This window comes from Cibotium barometz, chromosome 2, assembly GCF_041138505.1.
Source record: "Cibotium barometz isolate CiBa-2024 chromosome 2, ASM4113850v1, whole genome shotgun sequence".
In the NCBI taxonomy this organism is placed as follows: Eukaryota; Viridiplantae; Streptophyta; class Polypodiopsida; order Cyatheales; family Cibotiaceae; genus Cibotium; species Cibotium barometz.
The window spans coordinates 36,158,279-36,170,701 of record NC_141047.1 but is presented as its reverse complement, the minus strand read 5'-3'; the positions used below and the strand labels follow the sequence as shown (position 1 = coordinate 36,170,701).

Sequence of the window (12,423 nt, the reverse complement as noted above, 5' to 3'; positions counted from 1 at the left end):
TAGCCTTTGTTATCATGTACCAAAGAGACAGGTGTAAGCTCACGGGATGTATTTGATACATTGTTGCCTCTGTTTACAGGTGGGAATTCAAATGTAAGTCCTAATGAGGCAAATATTCAGCCTATGCAGATTTCAAACGACATCATAGATCAGCCTATTTCTGATGCAGATTTACAGGATGTAATTTCTGAGGATAGGGCTGAAAATGAGCAGGCTAGAAATATGCCTAAATGGCTGGTGCAAACCTTGCATGATAGTAAAATTGATGCACCTATATCTAGTCGTACTCGTTCAGGTTTTGAGCATGCCTCTTATGCATCAGATTGTTATGCTTTGGCTGTGTCTAGTATGTGTGAATATGTGATTTGCCTATTGGTAAAAAGGCCATTGGATGTAAGTGGGTTTTTAAGTTGAAACGAAAGCCAGAGGGCAGTGTTGATCGCTATAAGGCTTGACTTGTTGCAAAGGGTTATGCTCAAAGGGCATTGATTTTGATGAGACCTTTGCTCCCACTTGTCGTATGACTACCATTCGTAGCATTTGTGCATTGGCAGCTCATAATGGTTGGAATGTACATCAGCTGGACATAAAGACTGCGTTCTTGAATGGAGATTTGCATGAGGAGGTGTATGTATCGCAGCCTCGTGGTTTTGTTCAAAGAGGGCAGGAAAACAAAGTGTGCAGGTTGAAAAAGGCTTTATATGGTTTAAAGCAAGCTCCACGAGCTTGGTATGAAAAGATACATGCATATTTGATTGCACATGGTTTTCAGAATAGTCCAACAGAAAGCACTTTATATGTTAAATGTGTGAATGATGTACATCTAATCATTGCTCTCTATGTCGATGACATGCTGCTCACAGGACCAAATGAAAGTCATATTGCTGATTTTAAGGCTGATTTGAATGCCTCTTTTGAGATGTCAGATTTGGGGCATTTGCATTATTATTTGGGGATACAATTTAAGTAGTGTGATGGAGGTATTGCTTTGTGTCAGAGAAAGTATATTGAGACATTATTGCGGAGATTTGGCCTTGAAGACTGCAAGCCTATTGCTACTCCAATGGAGACAGGTTTGAAGTTGAGTCTTCATGATGCTGGAGATCACTTTGATGTCATACTCTATCAGACAGCTGTTGGTTGCCTCATTTATGTATGCATTACGAGCCTCTTCATTTTAGCTAGTAAGAATGGAAAGCATGCCAAAGGACAAGCAACATTAATATGGAGAAGGCTAGAGAATCATTCCTAGGCTCAAGGCAGTGTAGTGTGCTTTACTAAGAGAGTAGTGTTGTTATCTCTCTCAATGGAGGTGAGGATGCATGGGAGCTGCCTACTAGGGTAGTACTAGAGAATTGGAGATTTGTTTTTTCACTTCTATAAAGGAAACTTCCATTCACTATTATTTTAGTATTTATATTTAGTACATAGATTGGCAATTATCACGAGTTAATGTGTTCAGTAGTTGGCCAACTACAGTACCAAGCAATAGATGTTTGTACAAATCTTCTTAGACCATCAAAACTGCCAGAAGTTAATGTTTCTTATAAGATTTTTCCAACTAGTTAAAATAGGGAAAAGTCCCTAGGGGCGGGGACAATAGCCCAATGGTAGAGCTCTAGGCCATGGGACATGAGTTTGAATCTTGACTCACCACTCCCACCTACTCTAGTCAAGGGTGGAACAAAGAGTGTGCTAGGTAAAATCATGGCAGTAACAAAAAAAGGGAGAAGTAATGAATCATGAGTTTTTAAAAATTTTCTTTTCAAATCCACACTTCATTCAATGTTACAAGTAGAATTGTCCTGGCCCTTTATTTTAAGGTCCTTAAGCATCCATAAAAAATTACACCAACGGAACATTGGTATGGAGTAGAGCATTCATGGTGACTAGTGTGAGTGTAGTACTCATCCATGTTTGAACAAAAGGTTCATAGTATTGAGACTTTTATTTTGGGGTTTTCCAAGGAAACAATTTACTTGGGTTATGCATGCCAAGACATGTCTAGTAGTATGTGCCCATGGAACCCTTAAGGCAGTGGTGTGATGTTGACAGGTCGCTTGTATCAATTACATTAGTCTCCATGACTTAGATCTTCAAAATTGATCATGTATGTATGGCTCTTATCACAAATATGTGTTTTATCAACCAATATATGTATCCATATTTATTTCAAGAACATGTGAGGTATACATATCTCGGCATGCTAGATAGCATAACTCATATAAGAGGATATAGATGTTTGAATGAATATTCATCAATATTGAACTTCAAAATCTAGAGAGTGATATTCCATGCCATGTATGGGATAATACCGCCCAATAAGTATAATTGGGCAAGTTGTTTCTGTATTGGTAGTGTTCAATATTTGCAATATACATGTTTCATTGAAACCTATTGCAGTATCAATCAAAACCTTTTAGTAGTGATATTGATATGTGTCCCATGATTGTCTTGTGTGTGCGTGCGTGCATGCGTGCACGCACTCACGCATGTGTGTGTGTGTGTGCGCGTGCGTGCATGCATGCGTGCGTGCGTGCGTGCGTGCGTGCGTGTGTGTGTGTGTGTGTGTGTGTGTGTGTGTGTGTGTGAGAGAGAGAGAGAGAGAGAGAGAGAGAGAGAGAGAGAGAGAGAGAGAGAGAGAGAGAGAGAGAGTCTTAATAAGGAGGTCATAAAAATGAAAAATATAGCATTGTGTTTATAAGACACATGGATTTACATTAGAAGAAATGAAATGGGTGTTTAAACCTAGAAGCAAAGTGGGCTCATGGGAGATGGGAAAAGGTTGAAAATGAAAGCTTAAAGTACCAAGGTAAGCAAGTGGACTTTTTTCTTGTGTGAGCTCTTTTTTTTTGTGGTGGGATGTAAACAAAGAAAATGGTTTGCAAAGTGGGCTTTTTTTTTGTTTGACCACATTTTTTTTGTGGTAGGACGTGAAATTATCTAAGTGATCTTATGGATATAGTATTCTGTTTAAGTCAAAAGTTGAGATTCTCAACAAATTCAGTATTTCAGTACTTTAAGTTAGGAGACTTGATGCTAATGTAAATAATCAATAAAAACATTAATGAGTGAAAACGTTTAGATAATATCTTAACTAGCATACTTTTCTTAAGTAAACCACATCCCAATGTTAAAAAGATGTTTTGACAAAAAATTAATGGTGTACTTGACTAATAAGGAAGTTAAATATGTGACTAAAACTTTACAAAGACACGCATACTTGTGTATGGAAGTAGATTCCATTGAGATAAAAAAATACATAGGCAAGTCCATGCCCAAGAGGCTCTTGATAGACAAGAAATATTTTACTTGGTTGTTGTGATGGTGTGGTATGGGGGACATCATAATGAAAAAGATGACAAGTTCATTATAATTATTTAGCTTTACATACATGAAATGACCAAGAAATAAAAAAATGGAATCTAGACATAAGGTAAATAAAGAAATGAGGTAAGTCCAAGAAAGAAAGAAAATTGGAATCTAGACACAAGGTAAGTGCAAGAAAGAAAGAAATGAGTAGAAAACGAAAGGTTAAAAAAAGGGCAATGATATTTTCCAAGAAAGAAAGGAATGAGCAAAAAACGGAAGTGCAAGAAAGAAAACGAAAGCTAAAAATTAGGGTAATTATATTTTGCAAGAGGATTTCCTTGTGTGACTAGATCTTTTGTGATCTAAAGTGATGCCATCCTAGTGAATGGTCATAGGAATTGATACAATCTAAATATCCTCATTTGAGATTCGCACATAAGTCCTAAGTTTGTATTGTACTTAATCAATCAAGGAATTAAAATAGAAATAGAAAAACCAAGCGTTGGGGGTTGTGATGGAGACTTCATTGAGATGCAAGAAAATCACAAGTGGCTGTAGAAAAGATATCTTCTTTTGGCCCATCTCTATATTATCTTAAGGATCTTCTCTATATTATCTCAAGGAAGAGTTTCACAAAGCTGCCACATGGCAAGAATTTGGAGGTTTAGGAAGGAGAGGAAGAGGCTTGAGGAGATTTGGGTAGAATTTGAATTTGGAGTCTCAAAAGACGTGCGAAGCACGGGTTGCCCACTGGTCTTTGTAAAGGAAGGCCTTAGTGGTATTCTAATTTCCAAGCATTGCTAAGCAAAAGATGAAGATTTGTTTAATTGCAAAATATGAAATTTTAAAACAAGTGAATTTTGTTTAATTGCAAAATATTAAATTTTAAAACAAGTGAATTTAACTTAAGTCCTTGTGGATTAGTTTGCACATCTTCTCTCCTCCTCTCTTCAAATTCATGAAAAAAACATATGGATATCCAAATCATGGAAGATATTCAAAATCATATTTACCTTGGTAAGGATGTAGGCATTAAGGAGAGGATATGAAGGGAATAGAATAATATGGGCAGTTGCACAAACCAATCACATGTTCATGTCAAGTTCATGATTGTTCTTGTAGTCAAACCGTACACTAGCCAATGACCTTTTTTTTGTCAAGCTTGTGATTTTGTTTGTGGTCACACTCATTTTTTTATTTCAAAGCACAAACTAATGTCAAGGTAGCAATAAACAATGAAATATCTTGCAAGCAATTATTGGGGTGGCTGATGGCATGCCCTATGAGTGATGACGCTACTATAGAAATTAAAGCCCACAATCCTTTTGTATCCTTTTGAAAAGGTGGGCATCACGTAGGCATGCCCTATGAGTGATGACACCTACCATAGAAATTTTGGAAGGATACACATTAGTTGGCTACACATATGAAAAGGTTTGCATCATATAGCCATGCCCTATGATTGATGGCGCCTACCATAGAAATTATGAAGGATACACATTATTTGGCTAGTGGGAACTCTAGGTGGCATAAGGACTGACTATTGAGGGGCAAAGTCTCCTTCCAAAATGATGGAATTCCCACAAAATACGAAAGCTTTTTCATCATTGATGTTTGGGGGCCCTCGAAAAAACTTGTGGGTGGAGTGAAATGCCCAAAAATGGGCATGACGACCAGTGCTCGAAAAAAAAAAGACATTCTAGCATATTTGTACTAGCCAGAATTAAGAAAAACTGGCTGTGATTTTAATCAGCCCTTATTGTAAGGAATGAATTTCAAGCTTGGGTGGCATGGTGATGGGAAAAAAGGACGATAAATCACGTGTTGAAGACTTGGGAAAGTTGGCAAGCCACAAATTGGTTTACAAAGTCTAGAATTTGGAAGGATTCATTAAAAAAATACTTTTTTTTAATCATATCATCATATGGATTGCAGGCTAAGAGGCTAGTAGCATAGTATCACATGCTACTAGCATAGTAATATCATACTGTTTTTATGATATCATATGGATTGCATGCTACTATGCTAGTAATATAGTATATCACATGATGGGCTGTCGTGCTCCTAAGCCGGCCATAAGAGGCCGGCTGGGCCGGCCTTACATCTAGTGTGAACGTGTGACTTTTGGTTGAAATCCTCGTCCGTAGCCCCAGCCGGCCTCACATCTCGTGTGAACGTGCTACTTTTGGTTGAATCCTCACTGTCCATTTGTCAATGTTTGGCCAAAAGGTGAATAACCCCTTTAGACTATGGTTTTGTGTTTGAATCCAATGGGCATCCTAACTATATGACGTTCTCCCAATAAAAATTGGCAAAAAATATATATATATCTCACTTAATCTAAGAAACAAGCTTTGATATTAATGAAGATGTGGCCTTTGACCCTTACGAAACTTCTGCATTTAATAGTTAATATAATAGCTGCCTCTCTTTTAAGAAACTCTTTGTTGAAGGAAAATAAATGGTGTGCTCTTAATAATCAATAATGGTTACTCTCATAAGAGTCAAATGGAGTGAATATCAAAGTAATAAGGGGTAACCCTTTTGCATTATTATTATTATTATTTTGCATGGCTTATTTACTTAGATTTGTTATAGCACACCTACAAAAGAGTTGGCTCTATAATGACTTGTAAAACAAATCAATTGCAGATTATTTGACAATAGCTCATGGCTCTCTCTAGAAATATACAACATGTCAAGATGATACCAATAAATGGGATGATTGTGCTCAAATATATGTAGTTCCATGCACAGCCCAAACATTCTTCGGCGGGTTACTCAGGCACCAATGCAAAAGGATTGAAGTTCAATTGAAAGTTTGCCAAAAAAAATTGTGAGGGTTTTTTTTTAACATGTGTGCTTGTTGTTTGGGCGTTTTTTATTTTATTTTTTTGCATGTGATTGTTTTTTTGTTTCTTTTTATTTTTTGTGGTGGTGGTGGTGGGGGGGGGGGGTGGAGGGTGGGAATCCAAGTTGGGCAATCATAGTCCTAACCCTTAAAAGCACCTTCTCTACACTAATGACTTCCACCCTAGTGGCTCAGAAAGTGACAAAATGTGACCATATTTATTAAGGTATTTAAAGAGGTGCCTTAGAGAGTGGAAGTGGAAAGCCAAAGAAGTTGTAAACATGTGTGTGATGCAACATGTCAACAAAAATGTCAACAAGAAATCTATCATCACACTCTTAAATTCCTTTTCAAGGAATTTAAAAAGGTGTCCACATTTTAAGGAATTTACAAAGGTGCCTTATTAGAGAGTGGAAGTGGAAAGCCAAACAAGCTGTAAAGATGTGTGTAAAGCAAAGTGTCCACAAAAATGTCAACAAGAAATCTATCACTCTCTCGAAGGTGTATGTCAACTCTCGAAGGTGTACGTCAACAAGAAATCTTTCATACACCCTCTTAAATTCCTTTTTTAAGGAATTTGAAGAGGTGCTCATATTTAAGGAACTTAAAAAGGTTCCTTAGAGAGTGGAAGTACATGTCAACAAAAATATCAACAAGAAATCAAAAAGCAAAAAGCACAAGAAGTCTAGCTTGTCCTCAAACTAAATTGTAAACAAACAAGAGCCTCTAGACAACCTAATCAACATGCATTTTTACATTAATATGAAGCCTATTCCTTTGATATGAACAACAAACTTTTCATTAGGTGTTTTCATGTTTAACTTTGTCATGCTAAATATATATTAGTTCTCGAGTACACCTCGTAAGAAAGCCATCCAAAACAAAAAAAACAAAAAAAACAAAAAAAACTAACGCCGCCGCTTAGCTTTACTTCTCTCCAACACAATTTGCAGTTTGATTCATGTTTTTTTACCTGAAATTACTAAAATAAATTAAAGGTTGGTCTTTTAAACCATGAAAGATGTTTACATCAAAAACATGAAGCAATATTTATAAAAATGGAAGTTTTCAAAAGCATCAATAGGTAGGGGGTTGGGGAGGCTTCTGTACAAGACTTCTTGGTACAATGCAGATCATGGAAACTAGGAACATTATCATAAACCCAATTAGGAAAAATTTATAATCCTAGTTTTCCCAAATTGTGACTAGTAAGGTGGTAAGTTCAAGCTGCCAACCACTTTGCTGGGCAGAAAGTACATGCAGATGGGCGCCTGCTTCTTTGCTATGGCAAGCACGGCCGAGACCAGTGTCCATACGCCATCACCACAAATCAAGCCCGAAGCTACTGCTGGAACCAGCAAATTCGATTTCTTTATGTTCATCCTTTGCCACACAAAAACAATAACAGTGCCCACGAACATGTCGATCGCGAAGTAGGGGCCAAGGTAAAAAGGTATGGCCATGGCCATCGGGATGGGTATGTAAGGCGCCCACCTGGCCAGCGGCTTATCTCTGAGGAAGTTGACAACTATGGCTATACAGAAGAAGCCGTAGCAAAGATCCAGGCAGTGTTTGGGGAGGGCTCCAAAGCCTTGCACTCCGATGATAGCCATCTCTCTGTATATAGTAGCGTAAGGGGCCTGATACTCTCCATTTGGATTTCCCACATCAAACGCTTTCCAAAACAGCCAGAATGTTGAAGGCGCAATGATGCATCCCATGACAGTTCCTAGTATCTGGCTTGCAAACATGGACCTGGGTGAAGACAGCGTCAAATAACCTGTCTTGAAGTCCTGCATCAAATCCGCCGAGCACGCCACCACAATCATCATGACCCCACATGACACAAGCCCGACTATCACACCACCATGCGCTCCCGCCCACGCAGAGAAGATAAACAGGCCCAGCTTGCCGTAAGTCGAGGCCAAGCTCCAATCGGTGAGGCCGCAGCCATAGGCATTGCAAAAGCCGAGGACAGGTGCCAAGCAATAGCTCAGGAAGACATAATACCACTTCATTTGGTGGAAAATTACTGGAATGACACCTGTGGAGATTGCTGCCAGCACTACGTAGCATCCGGCTGCCACTTTGAAAGGTATTCTATCCTTCATGAACAAGGTGTTCCTTCTCTGCTCATCATGTGGAAGCTGTTCCATCACTGCAAAATGGTAAAATGGTGATAAGAAGGAAAAACACCAATCTCGGATGACTAGTCATGCATGAAGAGAGACACATTACCGTCCTGATCCTTAATCGGAAGCCCTTTATGACGGTTTCGATACAACGACCACGTTATAAAAGAAGTTATCTTAACAAAATTGTAAAGACCGTCTCCCAAAATAAGGGCGATTGCCACGAACACCTGATACCAAAAGCATGTGGGACAGAATAAGAAGCTGCCCACAACATTGAGCTATGCTACGCTTTTGACTTGTGCCAAATTAAGCTAAAACTATATAGTATAATTGTTGAAAGATGATGCTTCACATGGCATATGCATATATACCTTGTAGCCATAAAGGCCTTGCAGATTTGTTCCAGTTGCATCAGCTGGATACCAATCGCCCGCTTTTTTTTGTATGAGTGGCCACATAACGCCCCACGAAAGAATGCCTCCAAGTAGCAATGAGACATTGATTAGATGAGGGCATATCATGCCTGCTCCAACATATGTCATGCTGAAGTCAAAATAGAATCTGGCGAGCCACACAACAATGTGATTAGCGATGAGCTGCCTTCTTCTTCCTTGACGATTAGAATGAGATAAGACTTACCTGTTTTCAAAGGCCTTGAATCCCAAGGTAGGAAAGGTGTCAAACCCGCAGCTATCTTGAAGGCCACTGAAAAACCACTTGAAGAAACTGAAGAGGAAACTGAAAGTAAAATACTTTCCCAAACAGGTTATCTGCTTCCTGCAAAAGACAACAAATAAAACAATGCGAAAGAGCTGTAAATTTGCCTCCTCAACTTCATGGATACATGCACACGCGCACATGTAACCCCCCACACTCCCCCCCCTCCAAAAAAAAAAAAAAACATGCACACACTCTCGCACGTCTTTTCTGCTTGAGGTAGTTGTAAACCAATAAAACAGATAATAAAAAGATAAGAATTCCTAGTCCTTTTGTTGCCCTGTCCCTTAACTTCCCACAGACACACGTGCCAATACATGCACACACATTGCCTTTGGAGAAGTCACGACATAGAGGCAAACCAACAAAGAGATGCAACTACAAACCTTACCAACAAAGGACATGTTGAGCGTGAAAAGTTACTTACATGGCTTCTCTGGAACCATGAGGAGTGTGGAAACTGTTGATCAGCACTGCTGTTGCCGTACCACTTGGATACGTCAACTTGTAGTCAATGATCATAATCTGTGCATGCACGAAACACTCGTGATTTTCCATAAGAATCTGCATTCACATGTATGCTTGCACTCAATTATTAGAGCCTGTGATAGAGACGCTTACTTTGCGAAGAGGAACAACAGCAAGAAGACCAAGAAATCCGACTGCAAACATGTATGGGATAATCCAACCCAAATGGGGATTTTTGATGTCTGCCGTGCTGTCATGGCTACTGCCACTCTTATCTTTAATCAAATTGTAAGTTTTTGAATCCATGCCAGTCAGGTATGAGCCAAAGCCTCCTAAAAATATTGAGACAAGATTGAGTCCATCATGTGCAATTAAAATGGTTCAACAAAAGTACATTATTGAGCAGAGAAGAATCTTCTAAACACGAAGTCCCCCTGTGAAACTTGCCATATTTAAAAGACCGCCTTGCACCAAGCAAGAACACAGAGCTTACCGCTGAAAGCAAGGCCATAGCAGGCAACGACGCAGGTCTGGATGACTGTGTTCTCCTGTCGGGTGAAAGGCGTGTGGGAAATGCCCAACTTGGACAGCAACTTTGTGTACGACTTTAAGAAGAAGAAGCCGAGGAGTCCAGCTGAGATGTTGAGGGATGGGATGACCCCGGTGGTTAAGCTGAGTTTAAGGGTAATGACAGAGAAGAGGACTCCAAGAACAATGCTCACTATGACTCCACGGACGGTTATCTGCGCCCACCATGGGGGAACCTCTGTCGATGCAAAGAGGTCCTCCACTGAAAATTCCTTCTCTTTCTTGAAAGAACCACCATTCATCTCTGGCTCCTGATAATCTTCTGTCGCTATAGGAAGCTGCGGGAAATCATGCACATCCTTTGTGTGGGTACCATCCACCACCTCCACACCCATCTCTTCTTTGCAAACAGATCTGTAGACTTATGGCGTTCTCTGCATGCATAGGTTATAAGAGACTTAAAGACCCCATATCTTTAAAGAGCCCCATGCATTTGCCCCCCTTTAAAAGAAACATTCGTGATAACTTTTTCTCTAAACCAATCAATTATCTCAAATCTCCATCATTTTGTTTACACATTAATTCTAATAAGATTTCTAGCCCCAACCCATTATCTGAAATTCCCATGATCAATCCTAGATAATAGCGCAGTGGCTAGAAAACCCATCATCTCAAATGTCCATGAGCAATTCTAGATAATAGAGCAGCTAGAACCCATTATCATTTCTGAAAGCCGTGCATGCAATTCAGATATCAGAGACCTAATCACCCCATATCTTTAAGAAACCCATGCATTTGCCCCTTTTCCATGATGGTTTTCACTCGAAACCAACCCCTTATCTCAAATCTCCAACGTTTTGTGTACAGATAGGAATAAAACTCAGACCCATTTGTCAGCTGGGTCTTGCTATCGTACCATGCTGCCGAGGAGGGAGCACAATTTCAAACCCCAACACCTATAATTTATACTTTACAAAGGTAGAATTTTTTCAATATCATATGACCCATAACCATGATTAACAACTTGCCAACAGGTTTGTAGCCCAGCGGCACGTGTTTGTGCCTCTTGACTGGGAAGTTAGGGGTTCAAACCGGTTGATGTGTGGCTAGGTGCGGCCATGGCAGATGGGGAGAAAGTGCCTGCGGGTGCTGGAATGGTTAACTATTAGTAAATTTTACTCAACCAGGAAAAATAAACCATGTTTAACTCTCGACAATAGTGCTTCAAAAACCCATTATCTTAGAAAGCCATTATCTCAAAACCCCATAAAATACAACTTAAAGAACCCATCATCTCAAAACCCCATAAGATAGAATTTAAACAACCCACCATCTCAAACAGAGCTTTAAGAGCTCATCCTCTCAAACAGCCATGTCAGAAGAGAGAAGCCAGTTTTCTGCTTAAATGGAAAGTCAGATCCATTATCGTTACTAGATCCTCTGAGTTGAGACTTAAGAGAAATAGAGTTTCTGAGAACGCATCATCTCAAAACCCATAAAACTGAACCAGAAATAGAGACCAAGAGAACAATGAGATGTCTGCACAGTATGAAAAACCTATGATCTGTGCTAGAAAGTAATGCTTGAAGAAGAAAGCAGTGGCTCAAAGCCCATGGTTTAGAAAACGAATTAGTGCCCCTAAGTCCCAGAACCGCAGAACTAAAAAAGCTTTTTCAAGAACCCGTTTGTTTTTAAGTGCAATAAACCGTTCGTATTGCAAAACAGGAAAATTCGAAAGTTCAAGAACCCATTACTCAAAAACCCTTTGATTTGTTTTAGAATTAAGAAATCAAAATCTGTGCTCTCCAGGCTATCATGTAACTGTTAGAAATGCATGGAGGAAGAAAGCTTTGAACACCCAATGTATATCTGTGCTCTTTGTGGTAAGAGGAGAACCTGGGAGATTTAGCAGTAAGTTTGCTGGAATTTTGAGGTTTTACCTGATGGAACAGGCGAGGAAACGATACAGAATGCACCTTGAAGTCAAAGGGTTGAGGCGCGAGGGGTCTCAAATAGCCGCCAAGATCACCAGCCGACAGGCTCGATGGGCGTTCCGACGGTAATAAGCATAGGATTTGGGGTCGGCGGATACCACAAGGAAAACCGTTGTTGGGCGGCGACGGGAATTTGGACGGAATAATGATTTCGTCGGTCGAAGCTCCCGTAAGGAAGATTAAGTAAAATTAAATGGGCAGCTTGCAGGCCTTTGATGAAGAAGGAAATTATAATTCTGAACCAGCATTTTCTGTTTACTTTCATTACAAATATAACTACAACTTGAAATTAAATTTTAGAGGAGGGTTTTTTCAAATTTTGAATCAACAACTTGAAATTAAATTTTAGAGGAGGGTTTTTTCAAAATATGAATCAGCTCTAAGCTTAAGCAAACCTATCTCTTCCCATGTTCTTCTT

At 39.4% G+C, this 12,423-nt stretch overlaps 1 protein-coding gene across 2 annotated transcripts; it reads right to left on the bottom strand.

Annotated features, from left to right (window-relative positions):
• Nucleotides 1-7,162: 7,162 nt before the first annotated feature.
• On the bottom strand, nucleotides 7,163-12,161 carry LOC147640999 (putative metal-nicotianamine transporter YSL6). 2 transcript variants are annotated; one of them, XM_086817114.1, is made up of 8 exons: nucleotides 11,952-12,161; nucleotides 9,977-10,445; nucleotides 9,637-9,815; nucleotides 9,443-9,540; nucleotides 8,938-9,075; nucleotides 8,670-8,859; nucleotides 8,402-8,525; nucleotides 7,163-8,321 (listed from the first exon to the last, which is right to left on the bottom strand). In XM_086817114.1, exons 2-8 carry the CDS (start codon nucleotides 10,404-10,406, stop codon nucleotides 7,369-7,371), a joined length of 2,112 nt encoding a protein of 703 aa, XP_086673240.1. In that variant the 5' UTR covers nucleotides 10,407-10,445; nucleotides 11,952-12,161; the 3' UTR covers nucleotides 7,163-7,368. The 2 variants fall into 2 exon arrangements, with proteins under 2 accessions (XP_086673240.1, XP_086673248.1); XM_086817122.1 differs by lacking the exon at nucleotides 11,952-12,161 and adding an exon at nucleotides 11,870-11,889.
• Nucleotides 12,162-12,423: the final 262 nt, after the last annotated feature.